The 23421-nt window shown below is 41.3% G+C and overlaps 1 protein-coding gene across 1 annotated transcript in view; it reads left to right on the forward strand.

The window, feature by feature from the left end:
* Nucleotides 1–23421, forward strand: part of LOC128639733 (hexokinase-1) — a 285985-nt gene that overhangs the window by 255174 nt on the left and 7390 nt on the right. Inside the window, exon 15 of the mRNA XM_053691849.1 lies at nt 1315–1498. Within this exon, the coding sequence (XP_053547824.1) occupies nt 1315–1498 (184 nt within the window). The remainder of the gene's footprint in view (nt 1–1314; nt 1499–23421) is intronic.

Here is a 23421-nt window from a genome sequence, read left to right on the forward strand (position 1 = left end):
CATCTGAGAGCCAGTTCTATACGTAGAGTTTAGACTACACACAGGGGGAGCTTGGCTACTTTATAGGTATGAAGCGGCCATCTGAGAGCCAGTTCCATACGTAGAGTTTAGACTACACACAGGAGAGCTTGGCTACTTTATAGGTATGAAGTGGCCATCTGAGAGCCAGTTCCATACGTAGAGTTTAGACTACACACAGGGGGAGCTTGGCTACTTTATAGGTATGAAGCGGCCATCTGAGAGCCAGTTCTATACGTAGAGTTTAGACTACACACAGGGGGAGCTTGGCTACTTTATAGGTATGAAGCGGCTATCTGAGAGCCAGTTCCATACGTAGAGTTTAGACTACACACAGGAGAGCTTGGCTACTTTATAGGTATGAAGCGGCCATCTGAGAGCCAGTTCCATACGTAGAGTTTAGACTACACACAGGGGGAGCTTGGCTACTTTATAGGTATGAAGCGGCTATCTGAGAGCCAGTTCCATACGTAGAGTTTAGACTACACACAGGAGAGCTTGGCTACTTTATAGGTATGAAGCGGCCATCTGAGAGCCAGTTCCATACGTAGAGTTTAGACTACACACAGGGGAGCTTGGCTACTTTATAGGTATGAAGCGGCCATCTGAGAGCCAGTTCCATATGTAGAGTTTAGACTACACACAGGGGGAGCTTGGCTACTTTATAGGTATGAAGCGGCCATCTGAGAGCCAGTTCCATACGTAGAGTTTAGACTACACACAGGGGGAGCTTGGCTACTTTATAGGTATGAAGCGGCTATCTGAGAGCCAGTTCCATACGTAGAGTTTAGACTACACACAGGGGAGCTTGGCTACTTTATAGGTATGAAGCGGCCATCTGAGAGCCAGTTCCATATGTAGAGTTTAGACTACACACAGGGGAGCTTGGCTACTTTATAGGTATGAAGCGGCCATCTGAGAGCCAGTTCCATATGTAGAGTTTAGACTACACACAGGGGAGCTTGGCTACTTTATAGGTATGAAGCGGCCATCTGAGAGCCAGTTCCATACGTAGAGTTTAGACTACACACAGGGGGAGCTTGGCTACTCTATATATTTGGTGCAGCTAGGTGGGAAAAAAACTATAATGTTGCTTCTGAGGGCAGGTCTATATATCACCCTATATGTACTGTAGGCTAACAGTTGATAGCTCCTTGTACAGATATTTTGGTTGCCAAAGTCAAAGCTGTATGAACAGAACAATGTCAGGAAAGCAGTGAAATCATTGTGCTTATTTTTTATGCCGGCAGCTCTTTGTTGCCATTTGTCTATCTTTAAGCTCACTGTGCATCTTAGGTACTGGCAGCAATGCTTGCTACATGGAGGAGATGAAGAACGTAGAGATGGTGGACGGCGACCAGGGCAGGATGTGCGTAAACATGGAGTGGGGCGCATTCGGGGACAATGGCTGCCTAGACGATATCCGCACGGTCTATGATAAAGCAGTTGATGAATTGTCATTAAATTCAGGAAAACAAAGGTGCGTTTTGCTAACAAAATCTCATTAGTGGGTACTTTGAAGTTAAATGTGAACCAGGAAGAAATGTTCCACCACCCACTAACCTTGTTTATTCTCACTCCGAGGAGCTCATTGTTTTCCTTACCCCAGAGATGCTAATTTCATTAAATGTGTTACTATAAAATCTAACTGTTATGTTACTAAAAGTGACATAAAAAACAATGTATGCTTACCTGATAAATTATTTGCTTTCCTGGCATGGAGAGTCCACAATTACATTCATTACCGTTGGGAAATTCAGCTCCTGGTCACCAGGAGGAGGCAAAGACACCGCAGCAAAGCTTAAGTATCCCTCTTACTTCCCATAATCCCCAGTCATTTAGCTGAGGGAAAAGGAAAGAGGAACACAAGGGGTATGGAGGTGCCTGAAGATGATAATGAAATAAACGCTGCCTTAAAAAGTATAAAAGGGCGGTTTGTGGACTCTCCATGCCAGGAAAGAAAAGAATTTATCAGGTAAGCATACATTTTGTTTCTTTCCAATGGCATGGAGAGTCCACAAATCCATTCTAATTACTAGTGGGAATTCAACTCCTGGCCACCAGGAAGAGGCAAAGAACACCCCAGCAAAGATTCAAGTATCCCTCCTACTTCCGACAATCCCCCAGTGATTCTTTGCCTTGTACATCATGGAGGTGTGCGAAGATGGTGTCTGAAGATATTTAATCCTTTAATAGGTAGTTTCCCTGCAAGCAAGGATTGGGGCTATGCTGTGTCCATGTAATCCTCTTTAGTAAGAGTAATGGTGGCTTTTAGCAGTTGGAAGACGGCGAGGTTGTCCTTGCTTACCTTCTAACATTTATGCTACTCCTCTATGGAAAACCAGGGTTGGTTCTCTGCTCTTCTTTCTCTCCAGGTCACTGTCAGAGGTCGTCTGAGTCTGTCAGACCAGAGACGCGGTGCCTGCCCTGCAGTTGAAGCTCTAGGGTCCCTGTCAGGATGAAGACTTTACTGGCAGACCTAGGGCTGCTGAGAAAGACTGGTAAGTCCCTGGATTCCCTTATCTCTCGATGGCTTGTGGTCTAAGTGAGGGGGGGCCTTAACGGCCTTGGGTTGGGGACTTTTTAACCACTTTGCTAATTTGATCCTCAGTGGGGACAGACACTTTTTAATTCCCACCTTAAGGGCATTAGCAAGAGCTCAGTATGTAGGGAAATCCGTTCTCTAAGGTCAATGGTTCAATTCCTGGCTAGAGACCCTGCGATTAGCACTAAATGAAGCTTCTTAATGCCGGTGGTTTACTCAGCGGCAGCGCCTTTGTTTTAAAAGATAGGCCCCACCCTTAGCCTGTTAGAGGAGCATTTTCGTGTGCTTAATTCTGCTGCACGCCTCTCCGCTCTCTGTCCATTATCGGGCTTTAGAGGCCTTTATTATTGGACCGGGTATAAAGCAGAGTGCGACAGTCCCTCTCTCTTGTGTTGCTGGATGTTACAGGCAGTTATGCCTAAGAGGTGCGACATAGTTGTGTGGTCTTGGTGACACAAGTATTGTCCTCAGAGGGAGTGGGAGCTTTCCCTTTATGTTTCAGGTATGATCCTGACTTGTCATATAGGGGCAGTTTTAACTAGTCACTTAGACTCCAGGCCCCTAACTATCCTGCGGGGGTGATCAGGTTAATCCTTTCCCTCCGCAAGAGTTTTTGGCGTTTGTCACAGTGAAGCGTACAGTGTATGAGAAGGCAGTAATGTTTTTCTAGGCAGCGCCATTTTATATGTTTCTGGCACGCTTTGCCTGATACCTTTGCGACTCTGCTTTCTACATAAGTATTTATGTGCTTTGTATCTCGCCTCAAGACCGCAATTGTCACGCCGCACCGCACTAGCCATTGCTCGTAGTCAGGGGCTGTGTCGGCTCCTGTTGCGTGCGCCGCTGACGTCATGAATATTATAGTAACTAAACATGAATTATTTTAATAAAGTACAAAAACTTCACAGTAAGCAATTATATACTGACAAGCAACACTAGCTAATAGCTACATATTAATACTGAAAAATAATATATATGTGTACCTGAATATATGTACATACACATGATCAATTGACCCCTATATTATATAGCACAGACATATGTGATTAATATGCAATATCAAAATGGTGAATTTTCCCAGACAATTGTCCTGACAATCCAAACCTAGATTCTCTGAAGCGGACTACTTGGAGATTAATCTCCTAGTCTTGTCTAGACAAGGTTTTTCCGATAGGGTAAATTATTCTATGATCAGGCTCGTAAGCTGGTATCTCGAAAGATTTTCCATAAAGTATGGAGTTCATACTTTTTTTTGGTGTGAATCTAGGCGTTCTTTTGGAGTCAGGTGAGGTTACCCCGCCAGATTTCTGCCCTTTTGATTCTATTGCATAAAAGTCTGGCCAACTTACTTTTGTTCAGGTGTTAGTCAGAGTCAGGCCTGTGTTTTAGTCTGTTGCTCCTCCATGTAGCCTTAATCTTGTTCTTAGGTTTCTGCAGCAGGCTCCATTTGATGCCTATGCACTCTGTTGACATAAAATTATTATCTTGGAAGGTTTTGTGTCTTCTAGCCTTTTATTCTGCTCGTAGAGTCTCAGAGCTTTTGGTTCCGCAGTGTGTTACCCCTTACCTTATTTTTTATGCTGATTAGGCAGTCCTTCGTGCCAAATTGGGATTTCTTCCTAAGGACCGCGATATAAATGAGGAAATTGTCGTTCCTTCGATCTGTCCTAATCCTTCTTCTCATAAGGAACATCTGTTGTATAACCTGGATGTTGTGCGAGCTCTGAAGTTCTATCTGCAGGCTACTAGAGACTTTCAACAATTTACTGCCCTTTTTGTTGTATTCTCTGGTAGAAGTAAGGGCCAGAAGGTCACTTCTTCTACTCTTTTCTTTTGGTTGGGAAGTGTTATTCGGTTGGCTTATGAGACAGCTAGACAACAGCGTCCTGAGAGGATTACGGCTCATTCCACTAGGGCTCTCTCTTCTTCCTGGGCCTTTAAGATTGAGGATTCTGTGGCTCAAATCTGCAAGCAGCCACTAGCAGGCCCATTTATCAAGCTCCGTATGGAGCTTGAAGGGCCGTGTTTCTGGCGAGTCTTCAGACTCGCCAGAAACACAAGTTATGAAGCAGCGGTCTAAAGACCGCTGCTTCATAACCCTGTCCGCCTGCTCTGAGCAGGCGGACAGGAACCGCCGGAAATCAACCCGATCGAATACGATCGGGTTGATTGACAGCTCCCTGCTGGCGGCCGATTGGCCGCGAGTCAGCAGGGGGCGGCGTTGCACCAGCAGCTCTTGTGAGCTGCTGGTGCAATGTTAAATGTGGAGAGCGTATTGCTCTCCGCATTTAGCGAGGTCTTGCGGACCTGATCCGCAGTGTCGGATCAGGTCCGCAAGCCCTTTGATAAATGGGCCCCTTTGTCCTCTTGCAGTCTTTTCTAAATTTTACACACTTGACATTTTTGCCTCAGCTGAGGTTTCTTTTGGGAGGAAAGTTCTTCAAGTGGTGTGGTGCCTTCTGTTTAGGACCACGTGTCTTGTTCTCCCTCCCTTCCATTCTGTGTCCCCTAGCTTGGTTATTGGTTCCCACTAGTAATAAGAATGGATTCGTAGACTCTCCATGCCATTGGAAAGAAAACAAAATTTATGCTTACCTGATAAAAAAAATTATTTCCTGGCATGGAGAGTCCACGACCCGCCCTTATTTTAATTTTAAGAGGGCTTTTATCATTTTCTAAACCTCAGGCACCTCTATACCCTTTGTCTCATCCTCTTCTCTTTCCATATACCTTTGGCTGAATGACTTAGGGTTTATGGGAAGTGTGAGTGATACTTTGCTGGGGTGGTCTTTGCCTCCTCCTGTTAGCCAGGAGTTGAATTCCCACTAGTAAATAGAATGGATTTGTGGACTCTCCATGCCAGGAAAGAAAATAATTTATCAGGTAAGCATAAATTTTGTTTTTCTTTCCATTGGCATGGAGAGTCCACGATTCCATTCATTACTGTTGGGAAACTAATACTTAAGCCAGAGAGTACACAGAATGGACAGGGAAGGATAACTAAGGCCGGCGGACCGAAACTGAAGGCACCACCGCTTGAAGCACCTTTCTTCCAAAAGAAACCTCAGCTGAGGCAAAACATCAAGATTATAATTTTTTTTTTTTAAATGGCTTGCAAAGAGGACAAAGAAGAAGTCTTAGAGATTTGATCTCTGGAAGTTTCATCCTTAATTGCCCAGGGATACGAAACAGCACTGGGAGAGAAAGCCGTATCCATTTGGAGGCTGCTTTTCTGTTGTCTTATAAGCCCAATGAAAAACAACCCTTAGACCAATAAAAGGAGTTGTTACAGAGACCTCTAGGTCCTTCTGCCTACCAGAAAAAATTACAGAAAGACTAATCTCCTCAGAAGCCTGGAGAAGAATCCTCCTTTAGGTTGAAAACCAAACTATCCTCCTGAGAAGAAAGATTAGGGCAGAAGGAAGGAACTACAATCCCATGATTAGCATTACGGTCAGAAACCACCTAGAAAATTAGACCTAACTAGTACATAGAACAAGCAGAAATGTTCCAGCTGGTGCAAAAACCTTTTATTGTGCAATCTGGGATACAAACAAAGCAAAGCAACGTTTCAGGCCCACACTCGGCCCTTTCTAGTACATAGAACAACCTTATCCGTACAGACAAGAAGATAAGGAGGGTCACAATGTAAGGCTGTAAAATCTAAAACTCTAGTAAGTAAAAGAGAAAGCCAACAAAAACAAAACATTCTCCGATAAAAGATAAATATCAACAGAATGGAAGACTCAAATACAAAGAATCAGATAAAAAGGCTCCATGGAGGAGCAACAGGCTTAAACACAGGCCTGATACTAACCAGGACCTGCTGGACGTCCGGACAACTGGCTAATCCTTTATAAAAACAGAACCAAAGGGGAAGAGATTCGTCCTTATAAAGAACTATTGGAAAGACCCGTTTCTGAAGCCTCTTGGAGAAAGGTCTTTGCGCCAAGGAAAACCTTGAGACTCAAAATGAGAGACTCCCTAACTTACTCGCCTGATCAGAGAGACAACGTCCTTATCTGAAAACTCTCTTAGAGAGGACAAAGCGTCCATATCAACAGCATCTGCCTTTGAAGAATTAGAGTTCAATAAAGAAAAAGGACCTTGAAGTAGAAGGTCCTTCAGCACCAGATCCGCTGACCAGTTCCTGAGCTGCCAAACCAGAGAACATAGAATCACCAAGGTCCGCTTCCGCTTGATGCAGGCTATGACCCTGGTATTGAGGAGAGAAGCCATGAAGTCGATCTCTAGAACCCCCACCTGAGGGATAGTTCGGAGAACACCTCAGGAAGAAGGTCCCCCATCCCCTAGAAAAAAAGCACCTGTCTATTCAGACAGTCTGCTTCCCAGTGGTTCACTCTCTGGAAAAGAAGGCTTAAGAGAGACAACCCAAAAAAGCCGCCCACTGAAGGATGCGAGAGACTTCCCTCATCGTCATTCCTAATTCATAAGTACTGATGTAGAAATTGACTGATTGGAATCTGAGAAAACGGACAAATCTCAGATGAAGTCACGCTACTAGAGAAATGTGGATAACTCACAGCTCTTTGGATAAAATACCTGAGCTCTCAAGGAATACCAAATAGTTTCCCAGCCTAAGACGCTGGCATCAGAAGACACAATTTCCAACGATGACCTCAAGATTCACGTGTCTTGGAACAGATGGACCTGACAGAACCAGAAGGGGAGATTCTCATGTGTGGTTGTCTAGGACGATTAACCAAAACCGATCCGAACAAACACAGTTTCATTGACAGAGCATACATAGATGGAGAGGTCTTGAATGGAAAAAGGGCAAAAGGAATAATGTCCATGCAGGTACACATGAGACCAGTTACTTTCGAGCACTGCGCCACTGAAGGGCGTGCCGAGGACTGGAGGGAAAGACAAGCAGAGAAAAGAGTGGATATTCTCTTGTTACGGAGAAAAAAAATTTTTCAAGCCATAAGGCCACGTAGAACTAAATAAGTTGAGCAAAACTGACCTAAATGAACATATGATAGTCCTAAGAAAAATATTGGACAACATATGTTGAAGTAGTCGTTAGAAGGAAACCTCCTTACTATAAGAAAAATTATAGTAATGGATCCATATACATCAAATATATAAGGATGAAAATAAAAATATTAATGTCTCAAAAACATCAAGAAATATATGCTTTGATATAGGACCCAAACATGATGTTACAGTCCTAGGCAGAATATTTACTCACTGTGAGAATATATCAAGAAGCCCAAATACGTAAAATAAACATATTAGTGTCCTAAGATCACTAAGAAATAATGATTTAACAAAGGACCATACATGATGTCACAGGCATAAGCAGAACATCTCCTCAACATGAGAAAGATTAAAATATTGAGTCTATATACATGAAATGTAAAAGAATGTTAGAGTCCAAAAATCACTAAGAAAAATAAGTATCTAACTTAGGATACAACGTAATGACACCTACATTAGCTAAAATCCCCTCATTATGAGAAGGAGAATATTATTGGGCCCCTGTACTTAAAATAGGTAAACATGAAGCATCTTAGAGTCCTAAGATCACAAAGAAACATATGTTACGTAGGAAAGGACATGATGTCACAGACATTAACAGGATCATCTCACTATGAGAGGGATTAAAATATAGAGTCCCTCTACATAAGAAGGGCAACAAAAAATTAAACATATTAGTGTCCTAAGATCACCAGGAAATATGTATATGTTACCTAGGACAATACATGATGTCACAGATATATAAAGAAATCACCTCAATATGAGAGAGATTATAATATTGTGTCCCTATATAAAAAAATAGGGAAACATGAAAATAAACATTAGAGTCCTGTCACAGATATTAGAAGAGATGACCTCAGAATTAGAGAGATCCCAATATGTGACGTATGCATAAAATAGGGAACATGAACATAAAACTTATTGGAGTCATATGATCACTAAGAAATATATATATATGTGACATAGGAAAAGACACAATGTCACATACATTAGCAGAAATCACCTCAATATGAGGGAGATTATATCATAGTGCCCATATACATAAAATAGGGTAAAGTAAAATTAAATATATTAGTGTCCTAAGATCACTAAATAATATATATGTATGTGTATATATATATATATATATATATATATATACAAGAAGGTTACAACACCATTGTAGATGACATAAACCCATATAAAAGACAGCAGGAAGGCTGATGAAAGATAGTTAAAACGTCCACTTTATTAGTATATTGCGGATAAAAAATAGCAAGGCACAGTTGAACACAGACCCAGATTACTGCTGACGCGTTTCCTGCCACAATCGGCACTTCATCAGAGCTAGCAAACCGGTGTGTGAGAGTACCTTAAAACAAGGTGTAACTCCGCCCACACCAGGTGTATAGTAAATTACAAATAACATCATATTACATTTATTCCATGTTACAAAAAAATAAGTAAGAAATTGAAAAATGAAAAACTATACAAATAATTAAAAGTAGACTTAGACAAAAGAAAAACAATGTCTCCATACTCGCATAAAATACAAGAGTAAAAGTGTTCGGTGATAATGAGTGTCTGCATTTCTAAGGTGTGTTACATTAGTTCCAGCAATCTTCATTTGAGTCCTACACATTCATGCAAATAACTTTAACAAAATATATATATATATATAAGTCCAACACTTTCCTGACCGTATAAGCTGACAAATATGCAATATGAGTAAAAAATCTAATGCACATAGTTATCAACGTGTCTACTTACCTGCCTTCGCCAGCCCCAATACTCCCGCCTAAGCTCGCCTACCATCACCGCCGCGGACCTGAATACGCTCACCAAAGTTATCAATAAAGCTGTCAAAAAGCTGCGCACTAAGTACGGGGCGATGAGCAGCGGACTGTGATAGTTATCACTCATCCGATCTCGCTGCTCTTCGTCTTTTTTACAGCTTTATTGACAAGCTGTCACTAAGCACCCACACTAACTACACTGTTCTACCCCCTATACCGGCGCCCCCGGAGCCCCCCGCAACTAAATAAAGTTATTAACCCCTAAACCGCCGCTCCCGGACACCGCCGCAACTATAATAAATGTATTAACCCCTAAACCGCCGCTCCCGGACCCCGCCGCCACCTATATTAAACTTATTAACCCCTATCCTGCCCCCCTACACCATCGCCACCAATAATAAATTTATTAACCCCTATCCTGCCCCCCCTATACCGCCGCAACCTATACCGCCGCAACCTATAATACATTTATTAACCCCTATCCTGCCCCCCTACACCGCCGCCACTATAATAAAATGATTTACCCTTAAACCTAAGTCTAACCCTAACACCCCCCTAACTTAAATATTAATTAAATACATCTAAATAAATTTAACTCTTATTAAATTAATTATTCCTATTTAAAACTAAATACTTACCTTTAAAATAAACCCTAATATAGCTACAATATAAATAATAATTATATTGTAGCTATCTTAGGATTTATTTTTATTTTACAGGCAAATTTCAATTTATTTTAACTAGGTACAATAGCTATTAAATAGTTATTAACTATTTAATAGCTACCTAGTTAAAATAAAGAGAAATTAACCTGTAAAATAAAAACTAACCTAAGTTACAATTACACCTGACACTACACTATACTTAAATAAATTATTCCTATTTAAAACTAAATACTTACCTGTAAAATAAACCCTAAAATAGATACAATATAATTAATAATTACTTTGTAGCTATTTTAGGATTTATATTTATTTTACAGGTAACTTTGTATTTATTTTAGCTAGTTAGAATAGTTATTAAATAGTTATTAACTATTTAATAACTACCTAGCTAAAAGAAATACAAAATTACCTGTAAAATAAATCCTAACCTAAGTTACAATTAAACCTAACACTACACTATCATTAAATTAATTAAATAAATTAGCTACAAATAACTACAATTAAATACAATTAAATAAACTAAGTAAAGTACAAAAAATAAAAAAGCTAAGTTACAAAAAATAAAAAAATAAGTTACAAACATTTCACAAATATTACAGCAATTTTAAGCTACTCTAAGCCCCCTAATAAAATAACACATCCCCCCAAAATAAAAAAATGCCCCACCCTATTCTACATTAAAAAGTTAACAGCTCAATTATCTTACCAGCCCTTAAAAGGGCCTTTTGCGGGGCATGCCCCAAAGAAAACAGCTCTTTTGCCTGTAAAATAAAAATACAACCCCCCCCAACATTAAAACCCACCACCCACACACCCCTACTCTAACCCAAACCCCCTTAAATAAACCTAACACTACCCCCCTGAAGATCATCCTATCTTTAGCCGTCTTCAGCCAGCCGACCACCAATGGAACCGAAGAGGAGATCCGGAGCGGCAGAAGTCATCATCCAAGGGGCGCTGAAGAAGTCTTCCATTTGATTGAAGTCATCATCCAGGCGGCGTCTTCAATCTTCATCCATCCGGAGCGGAGCCATCTTCAGACGAGCCTACACAGAGCCATCTTCTTCCACCGACGACTGAACGACGGTTCCTTTAAGTGACGTCATCCAAGATGGCGTCCCTCGAATTCCAATTGGCTGATAGGATTCTATCAGCCAATCGGAATTAAGGTAGGAAAAATCTGATTGGCTGATCCAGTCAGCCAATCAGATTGAAGTTCAATCCGATTGGCTGATCCAATCAGCCAATCAGATTGAGCTCGCATTCTATTGGCTGTCCCGATCAGCCAATAGAATGCGAGCTCAATCTGATTGGCTGATTGGATCAGCCAATCAGATTTTTCCTACCTTAATTCTGATTGGCTGATAGAATCCTATCAGCCAATCGGAATTCGAGGGACGCCATCTTGGATGACGTCACTTAAAGGACCCGTCATTCGTCGTTCAGTCATCGGTGGAAGAAGATGGCTCCGCGTAGGCTCGTCTGAAGATCGCTCCGCTAGGGATGGATGAAGATTGAAGACGCCGCCTGGATGATGACTTCAATCAAATGGAAGACTTCTTCAGCGCCCCTTGGATGATGACTTCTGCCGCTCCGGATCTCCTCTTCAGTTCCATCGGTGGTCGGCTGGCTGAAGACGGCTAAAGGTAGGATGATCTTCAGGGGGGTAGTGTTAGGTTTATTTAAGGGGGGTTTGGGTTAGAGTAGGGGTATGTGGGTGGTGGGTTTTAATGTTGGGGGGGGTTGTATTTTTATTTTACAGGCAAAAGAGCTGTTTTCTTTGGGGCATGCCCCGCAAAAGGCCCTTTTAAGGGCTGGTAAGGTAATTGAGCTGTTAACTTTTTAATGTAGAATAGGGTAGGGCATTTTTTATTTTGGGGGGCTTTGTTATTTTATTAGGGGGCTTAGATTAGGTGTAAGTAACTTAAAATTGTTGTAATATTTTTGAAATGTTTGTAACTTATTTTTTTGTAACTTATTTTTTTTTTTTTTGTACTTTAGTTAGTTTATTTAAATGTATTTAATTGTAGTTATTTGTAGCTAATTTATTTAATTAATTTAATGATTGTGTAGTGTTAGGTTTAATTGTAACTTAGGTTAGGATTTATTTTACAGGTAATTTTGTATTTCTTTTAGCTAGGTAGTTATTAAATATTTAATAACTATTCTAACTAGCTAAAATAAATACAAAGTTACCTGTAAAATAAAAATAAATCCTAAAATAGATACAATATAATTATTATTTATATTGTAGCTATATTAGGGTTTATTTTAAAGTTAGTATTTAGTTTTAAATAGGAATAATTTAGTTAATAAGAGTTATAATATTTAGATTTATTTAATTAATATTTAAGTTGGGGGGGGTTAGGGTTAGACTTAGGTTTAGGGGTTAATAATTTTATTATAGTGCGGCGGTGTAGGGGGGGCAGGATAGGGGTTAATACATTTATTATAGGTTGCGGCGGTGTAGGGGGGGCAGGATAGGGGTTAATAAAATTTTTATAGGTTGCGGCGGTGTAGGGGGGGCAGGATAGGGGTTAATAAATGTATTATAGGTGGCGACGGTGTAGGGGGGGGCAGATTAGGGGTTAATAAGTTTAATATAGGTGGCGGCGAGGTCCGGAAGCGGCGGTTTAGGGGGCATATTTACAAATTAGGCATGCCATCAACAACAGTCCACACAAGAGAGAGTTATTAAGGCCACTAACTTCCTTCGAACAGCTTTGTATTAACCCGAATATTAAAAAAGCGCATCTTTCTATGATTTATAAAATCCTTAGAAGTTCTTTTCCCGAAAGCGTCCCACATACTTGTCAAGGTGGATAGAAGAGTTGCTGAATGACCTAGATGAGGAGGACTGGAAACGTTGTTTCCGTCTCACTCACTCCTCCTCCACCTCCCTGATTATGTCTGAGCTGAACTACAAAATAATAGCCAGATAGCAGGGGCGAAACTACAGGGGGTGCAGAGGTCGCAGGTGCGACTGGGCCCCTGAGGGTGGGGGCCCAGCTTAAAAAAAATATATATATATTTTTTTTTAGAATTTTTTTTTTAACATAAAAAAACGTTAACCTACCACTGCCTGCACTGATATCATGTGAGTGTGACATGACTACAGGGGTTAGTGTTTCTGTTTTACCCATTGGTGTTTATGTGTGTGTGTATGGTGTGTGTATGGTGTGTGTGTGTATGGTGTGTGTATGTATGTATGTGACTGTGTGTGTACTTATGCATGTATGTGTGTATGGTGTGTGTGTGTGTATGTATGTGACTGTGTGTGTATGTATGTGACTGTGTGTGTATGTATGTGTGTGTGTGTGTACGGTGTGTGTATGTATGTATGTGACTGTGTGTGTACTTATGCATGTATGTGTGTATGGTGTGTGTGTGTGTGTGTGTGTGTGTGTGTGTGTATGTATGTGACTGTGTGTGTATTTATGTATGTATGTGTGTTTGTGTATGGTGTGTGTGTATGTATGTATGTGACTGTGTGTGTGTTTATGTATGTATGTGTGTTTGTGTATGGTGTGTGTGTATGTATGTATGTGACTGTGTGTGTGTATGTGTATGTTTGTGGAACCAGCAAATTACAGACCTTGTTACTACAGCATGGGGGGGCAGGGGGTAAACAGTGTCACTATACAATACCACTATATACAGTATGGGGGGTGGACCATGTCACTGACTACTGTGGTCACTTTATAAAGTACTGGGTGGGTAGGGTCAGGCCAGCCATCTCACCGTCAGATTACAGACTGTGTCACTAACTTACTATATACAGTACTGGTGGGTTAAACAGTGTCACTATATACAGTAATAGGGGGTCAGACCATCTCACAGACTGTGAGCACAGGGTACCTCCTTTTGCAGACATGTAATCTGATTCACATTTTTTTCTGTGTTAAATGTAAAAAAAATATGTATTAAATTCACCTTTTTTGGAGGGGGGAGGGGCGGTGGGGGCGCCCTTCTTAGATTATTGCACCTGGGCCCTGTGGTTTCTAGTTACCCCTCTGCCCGATAGTATTTAACACCACAACGCCTACGAGTTATATACCCGGCAGACTCTTCCAGCTGTTGGAGAAGATGTGGGGAGGTGGGTACTATGGCTCATATATGGTGGTCCTGTCCTAGTCTAGCTGAATTCTGGCAACAAGTGGAACAAAATATAAACAGTATTTTGGGCACAGATATTTCCCTTAATCCACACATTATTCTCCTTAACCACATTCCACGTCTTTCTTGTGTCTACCGTAAGAAACTGCTTCTCATAATGCTAACCTGTGCCAAGAGGTTGATCCCCAGATTATGGAAGACACGAGACACCCACTTTAGTTCAATGGGTCTCAGAAGTAAATCATATCACTTGAGAGAATGCACTATTGTTATCTAGGCAAACTAATATATTATTTCTATGGGAACAAAGGATGTATAATAACATTTGATAACCTAGTAACTCATTAGGTTGATAAGATTAGAAATATAACAATCTATGAGTTTGCTAGAGATATACTCTATACTTTGTAATACTCTAAATAAGGTAGGTTACTCCCCCACGCACCCTATTCCAGTTTCCCTAGCCCTCCCTTCCCACCTTGCTCATTTATATGTAATTATATCTTCTTTATCTTTGTTCATTCCTGATCACCCCTAGAAAGACGGCTCATTGATCTAATACTTTCTATTCATCTTGCAAAATGTTTCTCTGATGTTCTAATGTATAACCAATGTACTCAATAAAAAATATTTAAACGCAAAATGATAACAGCAAGTATGTGATCTTGATCACCATATAGAAGCTAGAATATGGCTGAATTATTGCAACTGATACGTTACAATGTTGCGACTGAATTGGCCTATTATCTTATTTAATATTAAGCAAAGACACGTCAACACCTGCCACCTGCAATAGTATGTGTAAGTATTGTTAACACCTGTAATCACACACGTAGCTCAGATTCACCTAGATTACGAGTTGTGCGTTACGGTTTTAACGCTGAAAAAATTGCAATTTCAACGTAAAAACAGTGACACAGCCATTACGAGTCGATTTCGGTATAGCTATACCTCAAACTTTTTAGCCTGTAACGCAATGTCAATCCCGCACTCAAAAAAGACGTTTTTGCGTGGGATTTCTATAGCGTCGGTATTACAGGTTGTGCGGTGAGGCTAAAATGCTTGCGTTACAGCCTATACCGACACGATCCATATTGCTATCTGAGAGCAGTAGTTATGGATTTTGTGTAACAATAATGTTTCACAAAACTCATAACTAAACTGTTACAAAGTACTGGTAGCCCTCAGTTTCCCCCGGGGTTAGGTTTTAGAAGGAATGGTTGTAAATCGAAACCCTTGTAAATTGAAACCCAGTTTATAATGTAAGTCAATGGGAAGTGAGTGAGTTAGGTTCCAGGCCCCTCACAAAATTGTCATAAGTAACACCTAATACATTATTTTTAAAGCTTTGAAATAAAGACTTTAAATGCTAAACAGCATTATAAACCTAATAAAATAATCACACAACAGACTGCATCATCATCAAACTAAGTTTAATGAACAAAAGCGTTTTTTACATGCATTTTTCTGCAAACAGTTCTCTGCATTGTTAGCATGTTAGATAATATTGGGTCTGCACCTATTCTATGCATTTCAATCTGGAGTGATTAATAGGCATTTAGACACCCTCACCTCAAGCAGCTGGACAGTAAGATAATAGGGAAATGGCTGCTAGATCTTGTTGCTCGATAGCTAAGGTCTGTTCTGTGTACACAGATTCATTTAATTCTGCTAAGCTTGCATAACTTTGCTGCAACACAAGCGGACAGCTCCACCTACTGGCTATTTTAATTAGTGCACTGCTTTTCAATAGCAGTCACATGACTGGAAAAAAAAGGTTGTTATTCTGAAACATCGCAAATTGAACCTACGTAAACCGAAGGCCACCTGTACACTAACAGCCATAAACTACCTATTAACCCCTAAACCGTCAGCCCCCCCCCCCCACATCGCCACTAATAAATTAAACTATTAAGCCCTAAACCTATCACCCCCTAACTTTAAATTAAAATTACAATATCCCTATCTTAAAATAAATAAAAACTTACCTGTGAAATAAAAAAATAAAAAAGTTTAAACTAACAATTAACCTAACATAACTATTATGCTAAACTATTATACTAAAATTAAAATAACTACCAATTAAAAAAACTAAATTACATATTAAAAAAAAACTAACACTACTAAAAAAAATTAAGTCTAAAATTACAAAAAATAAAAAATACTAAATTATGAAAAATAACAAACGAAATTATCAAAAATAAAAACACCCCCTAACCTACAATAAACTACCAATAGCCCTTAAAAGGGCCTTTTGCCTGGTAGTATAAAAAAACTAAATTTATGCTTACCTGATAAATTCCTTTCTCCTGTAGTGTAGTCAGTCCACGGGTCATCCATTACTTATGGGATTATAACTCCTCCCTAACAGGAAGTGCAAGAGGATCACCCAAGCAGAGCTGCTATATAGCTCCTCCCCTCTACGTCATACCCAGTCATTCGACCGAAACCAAACGAGAAAGGAGAAACTATAGGGTGCAGTGGTGACTGGAGTTTAATTTAAAATTTAGACCTGCCATAAAAAAACAGGGCGGGCCGTGGACTGACTACACTACAGGAGAAAGGAATTTATCAGGTAAGCATAAATTTTGTTTTCTCCTGTTAAGTGTAGTCAGTCCACGGGTCATCCATTACTTATGGGATACCAATACCAAAGCTAAAAGTACACGGATGACGGGAGGGACAGGCAGGGATCTTTACACGGAAGGAACCACTGCCTGAAGAACCTTTCTCCCAAAAATAGCCTCCGAAGAAGCAAAAGTGTCAAATTTGTAAAATTTGGAAAAAGTGTGAAGTGAAGACCAAGTCGCAGCCTTGCAAATCTGTTCAACAGAGGCCTCATTCTTAAAGGCCCAAGTGGAAGCCACAGCTCTAGTAGAATGAGCTGTAATTCTTTCAGGAGGCTGCTGTCCAGCAGTCTCATAGGCTAAACGTATTATGCTACGAAGCCAGAAAGAGAGAGAGGTAGCAGAAGCTTTTTGACCTCTCCTCTGTCCAGAATAAACGACAAACAGGGAAGAAGTTTGGCGAAAATCTTTAGTTGCCTGTAAATAAAATTACAGGGCACGGACTACGTCCAGATTGTGCAGAAGTCGTTCCTTCTTTGAAGAAGGGTTAGGGCACAATGATGGAACAACAATCTCTTGATTGATATTCCTGTTAGTGACTACCTTAGGTAAGAACCCAGGTTTAGTACGCAGAACTACCTTGTCTGAATGAAAAATCAGATAAGGAGAATCACAATTTAAGGCCGATAACTCAGAGACTCTTCGAGCCGAGGAAATAGCCATTAAAAACAGAACTTTCCAAGATAACAGCTTGATATCAATGGAATGAAGGGGTTCAAACGGAACACCCTGTAAAACGTTAAGAACTAAGTTTAAGCTCCACGGCGGAGCAACAGTCTTAAACACAGGCTTAATCCTGGCCAAAGCCTAACAAAAAGCCTGAACGTCTGGAACTTCTGACAGACGTTTGTGTAAAAGGATGGACAGAGCTGAGATCTGTCCCTTTAAAGAACTAGCAGATAAACCCTTTTCTAAACCTTCTTGTAGAAAAGACAATATCCTAGGAATCCTAACCTTACTCCATGAGTAACTCTTGGATTCGCACCAATGCAAATATTTACGCCATATTTTATGGTAAATTTTCCTGGTAACAGGTTTCCTCGCCTGTATTAAGGTATCAATTACTGACTCCGAAAATCCACGCTTTGATAAAATCAAGCATTCAATCTCCATGCAGTCAGCCTCAGAGAAATTAGATTTTGATGTTTGAAAGGACCCTGAATCAGAAGGTCCTGTCTCAGAGGCAGAGACCAAGGTGGACAGGATGACATGTCCACTAGATCTGCATACCAGGTCCTGCGTGGCCACGCAGGCGCTATTAGAATCACCGATGCTCTCTCCTGTTTGATCCTGGCAATCAATCGAGTAAGCATCGGCAAGGGTGGAAACACATAAGCCATGTTGAAGGCCCAAGGTGCTGTCAGAGCATCTATCAGAACCGCTCCCGGGTCCCTGGACCTGGACCCGTAACAAGGGAGCTTGGCGTTCTGGCGAGACGCCATGAGATCCAGATCTGGTTTGCCCCAACGCCGAAGTATTTGGGCAAAGACCTCCGGATGAAGTTCCCACTCCCCCGGATGAAAAGTCTGGCGACTTAGAAAATCCGCCTCCCAGTTCTCCACGCCTGGGATGTGGATCGCTGATAGGTGGCAAGAGTGAGACTCTGCCCAGTGAATTATCTTTGAGACTTCCATCATCGCTAGGGAACTCCTTGTCCCTCCCTGATGGTTGATGTAAGCCACAGTCGTGATGTTGTCCGACTGAAACCTGATGAACCTTAGAGTTGCTAACTGAGGCCAAGCCAGAAGGGCATTGAAAACTGCTCTTAATTCCAGAATGTTTATGGGAAGGAGACTCTCCTCCTGAGTCCATGATCCCTGAGTCTTCAGGGAATTCCAGACAGCGCCCCAACCTAGCAGGCTGGCGTCTGTTGTTACAATCGTCCAATCTGGTCTGCTGAAGTGCATCCCCTTGGACAGATGTGGCCGAGAGAGCCACCATAGAAGAGAATTTCTGGTCTCTTGATCCAGATTCAGCATAGGGGACAAATCTGAGTAATCCCCATTCCACTGACTTAGCATGCACAATTGCAGTGGTCTGAGATGTAGGCGTGCAAAGGGTACTATGTCCATTGCCGCTACCATTAAGCCGATTACCTCCATGCATTGAGCCACTGACGGGTGTGGAATGGAATGAAGGACACGGCAAGCATTTAGGAGTTTTGTTAACCTGTCCTCTGTCAGGTAAATTTTCATTTCTACAGAATCTATAAGAGTCCCTAAGAAGGGAACTCTTGTGAGTGGCAATAGAGAACTCTTTTCTTCGTTCACCTTCCACCCATGTGACCTTAGAAATGCCAGTACTAACTCTGTATGAGACTTGGCAGCTTGGAAACTTGACGCTTGTATCAGAATGTCGTCTAGGTACGGAGCTACCGATATTCCTCGCGGTCTTAGTACCGCCAGAAGAGAACCCAGAAGCTTTGTAAAGATTCTTGGAGCAGTCGCTAACCCGAAGGGAAGAGCTACAAACTGGTAATGCCTGTCTAGGAAGGCAAACCTTAGGTACCGGTAATGATCTTTGTGAATCGGTATGTGGAGGTAGGCATCCTTTAAATCCACTGTGGTCATGTACTGACCCTTTTGGATCATGGGTAAGATTGTCCGAATAGTTTCCATTTTGAACGATGGAACTCTTAGGAATTTGTTTAGAATCTTTAAATCCAAGATTGGTCTGAAGTTTCCTTCTTTCTTGGGAACCACAAACAGATTTGAGTAAAACCCTTGTCCGTGTTCCGACCGCGGAACCGGGTGGATCACTCCCATTAGTAAAAGATCTTGTACACAGCGTAGAAACGCCTCTTTCTTTATCTGGTTTGCTGACAACCTTCAAAGATGAAATCTCCCTTTTGGGGGAGAAGCTTTGAAGTCCAGAAGATATCCCTGAGATATGATCTCTAACGCCCAGGGATCCTGGACATCTCTTGCCCAAGCCTGGGCGAAGAGAGAAAGTCTGCCCCCCACTAGATCCGTTTCCGGATTGGGGGCCCTCACTTCATGCTGTCTTAGGGGCAGCAGCAGGTTTTCTGGCCTGCTTGCCCTTGTTCCAGGTCTGGTTAGGTTTCCAGCCCTGTCTGTAGCGAGCAACAGTTCCTTCCTGTTTTGGAGCGGAGGAAGTTGATGCTGCTCCTGCCTTGAAGTTACGAAAGGCACGAAAATTAGACTGTCTAGCCCTTGGTTTGGCTCTGTCTTGAGGCAGGGCATGACCCTTACCTCCAGTAATGTCAGCGATAATTTCTTTCAAACCGGGCCCGAATAATGTCTGCCCTTTGAAAGGTATGTTAAGCAATTTAGATTTAGAAGTCACATCGGCTGACCAGGATTTAAGCCACAGCGCTCTGCGCGCCTGAATGGCGAATCCGGAGTTCTTAGCCGTAAGTTTAGTTAAGTGTACTACGGCATCAGAAATAAATGAATTAGCTAGCTTAAGGACTCTAAGCTTGTCTGTAATCTCATCCAACGTAGCTGAGCTAATGGTCTCTTCCAGAGACTCAAACCAGAATGCCGCCGCAGCCGTGACAGGCGCAATGCATGCAAGGGGTTGCAATATAAAACCTTGTTGAACAAACATTTTCTTAAGGTAACCCTCTAACTTTTTATCCATTGGATCTGAAAAAGCACAGCTATCCTCCACCGGGATAGTGGTGCGCTTAGCCAAAGTAGAAACTGCTCCCTCCACCTTAGGGACCGTCTGCCATAAGTCCCGTTTGGTGGCGTCTATTGGAAACATTTTCCTAAATATAGGAGGGGGTGAGAAAGGCACACCGGGTCTATCCCCCTCCTTGTTAACAATTTCTGTAAGCCTTTTAGGTATAGGAAAAACGTTGGTACCGCAAAATATTTATCCAGCCTACATATTTTCTCTGGGATTGCAACCGTGTTACAATCATTCAGAGCCGCTAATACCTCCCCTAGTAACACACGGAGGTTCTCAAGCTTAAATTTAAAATTTGAAATTTCAGATCCGTCACCCACAGAATGAAGCTCTCCGTCTTCATGTTCTGCAAATTGTGACGCAGTATCAGACATGGCCCTATTATTATCAGCGCACTCTGTTCTCACCCCAGAGTGGTCGCGTTTACCCCTAAGTTCTGGCAATTTAGATAAAACTTCAGTCATAACATTAGCCATGTCTTGCAAAGTGATTTGTAAGGGCCGCCCTGATGTACTTGGCGTCACAATATCACGCACCTCCTGAGCGGGAGATGCAGGTACTGACACGTGAGGAGAGTTAGTCGGCATAACTTTCCCCTCGTTGTCTGGTGAAATTTTCTTGACATGTACAGATTGGCTTTTACTTAAAGTAGCATCAATGCAATTAGTACACAAATTTCTATTGGGCTCCACATTGGCCTTTGAACATATTGCACAAAGAGATTCCTCTGTGTCAGACATGTTTAAACAAACTAGCAATTAGACTAGCAAGCTTGGAAAATACTTTTCAAATAAATTTACAAGCAATATAAAAAACGTTACTGTGCCTTTAAGAAGCACACAAAACTGTCACAGTTGAAATAACAATGAACCGGATTAGTTATAGCAACCAAATTTTCACAGTAAATGCATTAAGTTAGCAAAGGATTGCACCCACCAGCAAATGGATGATTAACCCCTTAATACCAAAAAACGGATAACAATTAAAAATATAAACGTTTTTATCACAGTCAAAGCACAGTCCCACAGGTCTGCTGTGAGTGATTACCTCCCTCAAAACTAGTTTTGGAGACCCCTGAGCTCTGTAGAGACGTCCTGGATCATGCAGAGAGAAAAAGGAAGACTGTGACTGAATTTCTACTGCGCAATAAAGCGCCAAAATAGGCCCCTCCCACTCATAATACAACAGTGGGGAAGCTCAGTAAACTGATTTTATTCATAAACAAACGACAGCCATGTGGAAAAATAATGCCCATAACATTTTTCACCAAGTACCTCAGAGAAAAAACGATTAACATGCCAGTAAACGTTTTAAATATAAAATTATGAAATGTCATTAAAAAGCCTGCTGCTAGCCGCTCTCACTGCAGAATAGGCTAAAAGTTATATGTATACAGTATTTTCTTAGTGAAGTTCCATTCCCCAGAAATACTTCAGTGTAAACATACATACATATCAGCCTGATACCAGTTGCTACTACTGCATTTAAGGCTGCACTTACATTACATCGGTATTAGCAGTATTTTCTCAGTCAATTCCATTCCTTAGAAAATAATATACTGCAACATACCTCCTTGCAGGTGAACCCTGCCCGCTGTCCCCTGTTCTGAAGTTACCTCGCTCCTCAGAATGGCCGAGAACAGCAAATGGATCTTAGTTACGACCGCTAAGATCATACACAAACTCAGGTAGATTCTTCTTCTAATGCTGCCTGAGAAAAAAACAACACACTCCGGTGCTGTTTAAAATAACAAACTTTTGATTGAAGAAATAAAAACTAAGTTTAACAACCACAGTCCTCTCACACGTCCTATCTATTAGTTAGGTGCAAGAGAATGACTGGGTATGACGTAGAGGGGAGGAGCTATATAGCAGCTCTGCTTGGGTGATCCTCTTGCACTTCCTGTTAGGGAGGAGTTATAATCCCATAAGTAATGGATGACCCGTGGACTGACTACACTTAACAGGAGAAAGTTAGGTTAATTTATAGTTTAAACTTAGGTTTTTTTAATTTCACAGGTAAGTTTTTATTGTATGTATATGTGGATATTGTAATTTTAATATAAAGTTAGGGGGTTGTTAGGTTTAGGGGTTAATAGTTTAATTTTTTTTATTTGCGATGTGGGGGGCTGGCGGTTTAGGGGTTAGGTTTATTTTGTGGCAGTGATGTGGAGGCCAGAGGTTTAGGGGTTAATACATTTATTATAGTGGTGGTGTTGTCGGGGAGCGGCGGAATAGGGGTTAATAACTTTTATTAGTGGCGGCGATGTCGATGAGTGGTGAAATAGGGGTTAATAACTTTTATTAGTGGCGGCGATGTCGATGAGTGGTGAAATAGGGGTTAATAACTTGTATTAGTGGTGGCGATGTCGGGAGCGGCAGATTAGGGGTTAATAACTTTATTTCAGTGTCGGGGGTGGTGGATTAGGGTGTTTAGACTTGGGGTTTATGTTAGGGTGTTAGGTTTAAACGTAACTTTTTTTTCCCCATAGACATCAATGGGGTTGCATTACGGAGCTTTTCATTCAAGTGTGTTTTTTTTTTAACACTCTCTCCCCACGAGCACGTGAACTCAGCCCTCGGCTTTTGTGCAGTATGGAGCTTAACGCCACCATATCGCACGCATAAGGAGGCTTTTCAGAAACTTGTAATGGCAGTGCTATGGGGGGTGAAATAATGCCACTTTTGTTGCGTTCGTTTCGCACCCTGTTTAGCGCAAAACTCATAATCTAGGTGACTGGCAATAAAAAGTATTAGAACTAATAATACCGCTAGTCTCCGTTATTTAAATAATTTCAAGTATATCACTGGACCCACATATTTGCTGGGATGCTGAGTATAAACACTGAGTTCCACTGAGTACTAAGGTATATTTAATTATGTATATATTTAATATTAACCCTTCACATCCCTCCACCTCTCAGGACTCTGTTGTCCAGGATATGTCACAGATTTTTCCTCAGTCCCCGTCTCCTAATATTACACATGCAGTACCCTGCGGCTCTGCACAGTCTTCTT

This window comes from Bombina bombina, chromosome 9 (genome assembly GCF_027579735.1).
Source record: "Bombina bombina isolate aBomBom1 chromosome 9, aBomBom1.pri, whole genome shotgun sequence".
Lineage (NCBI taxonomy): Eukaryota > Metazoa > Chordata > Amphibia > Anura > Bombinatoridae > Bombina > Bombina bombina.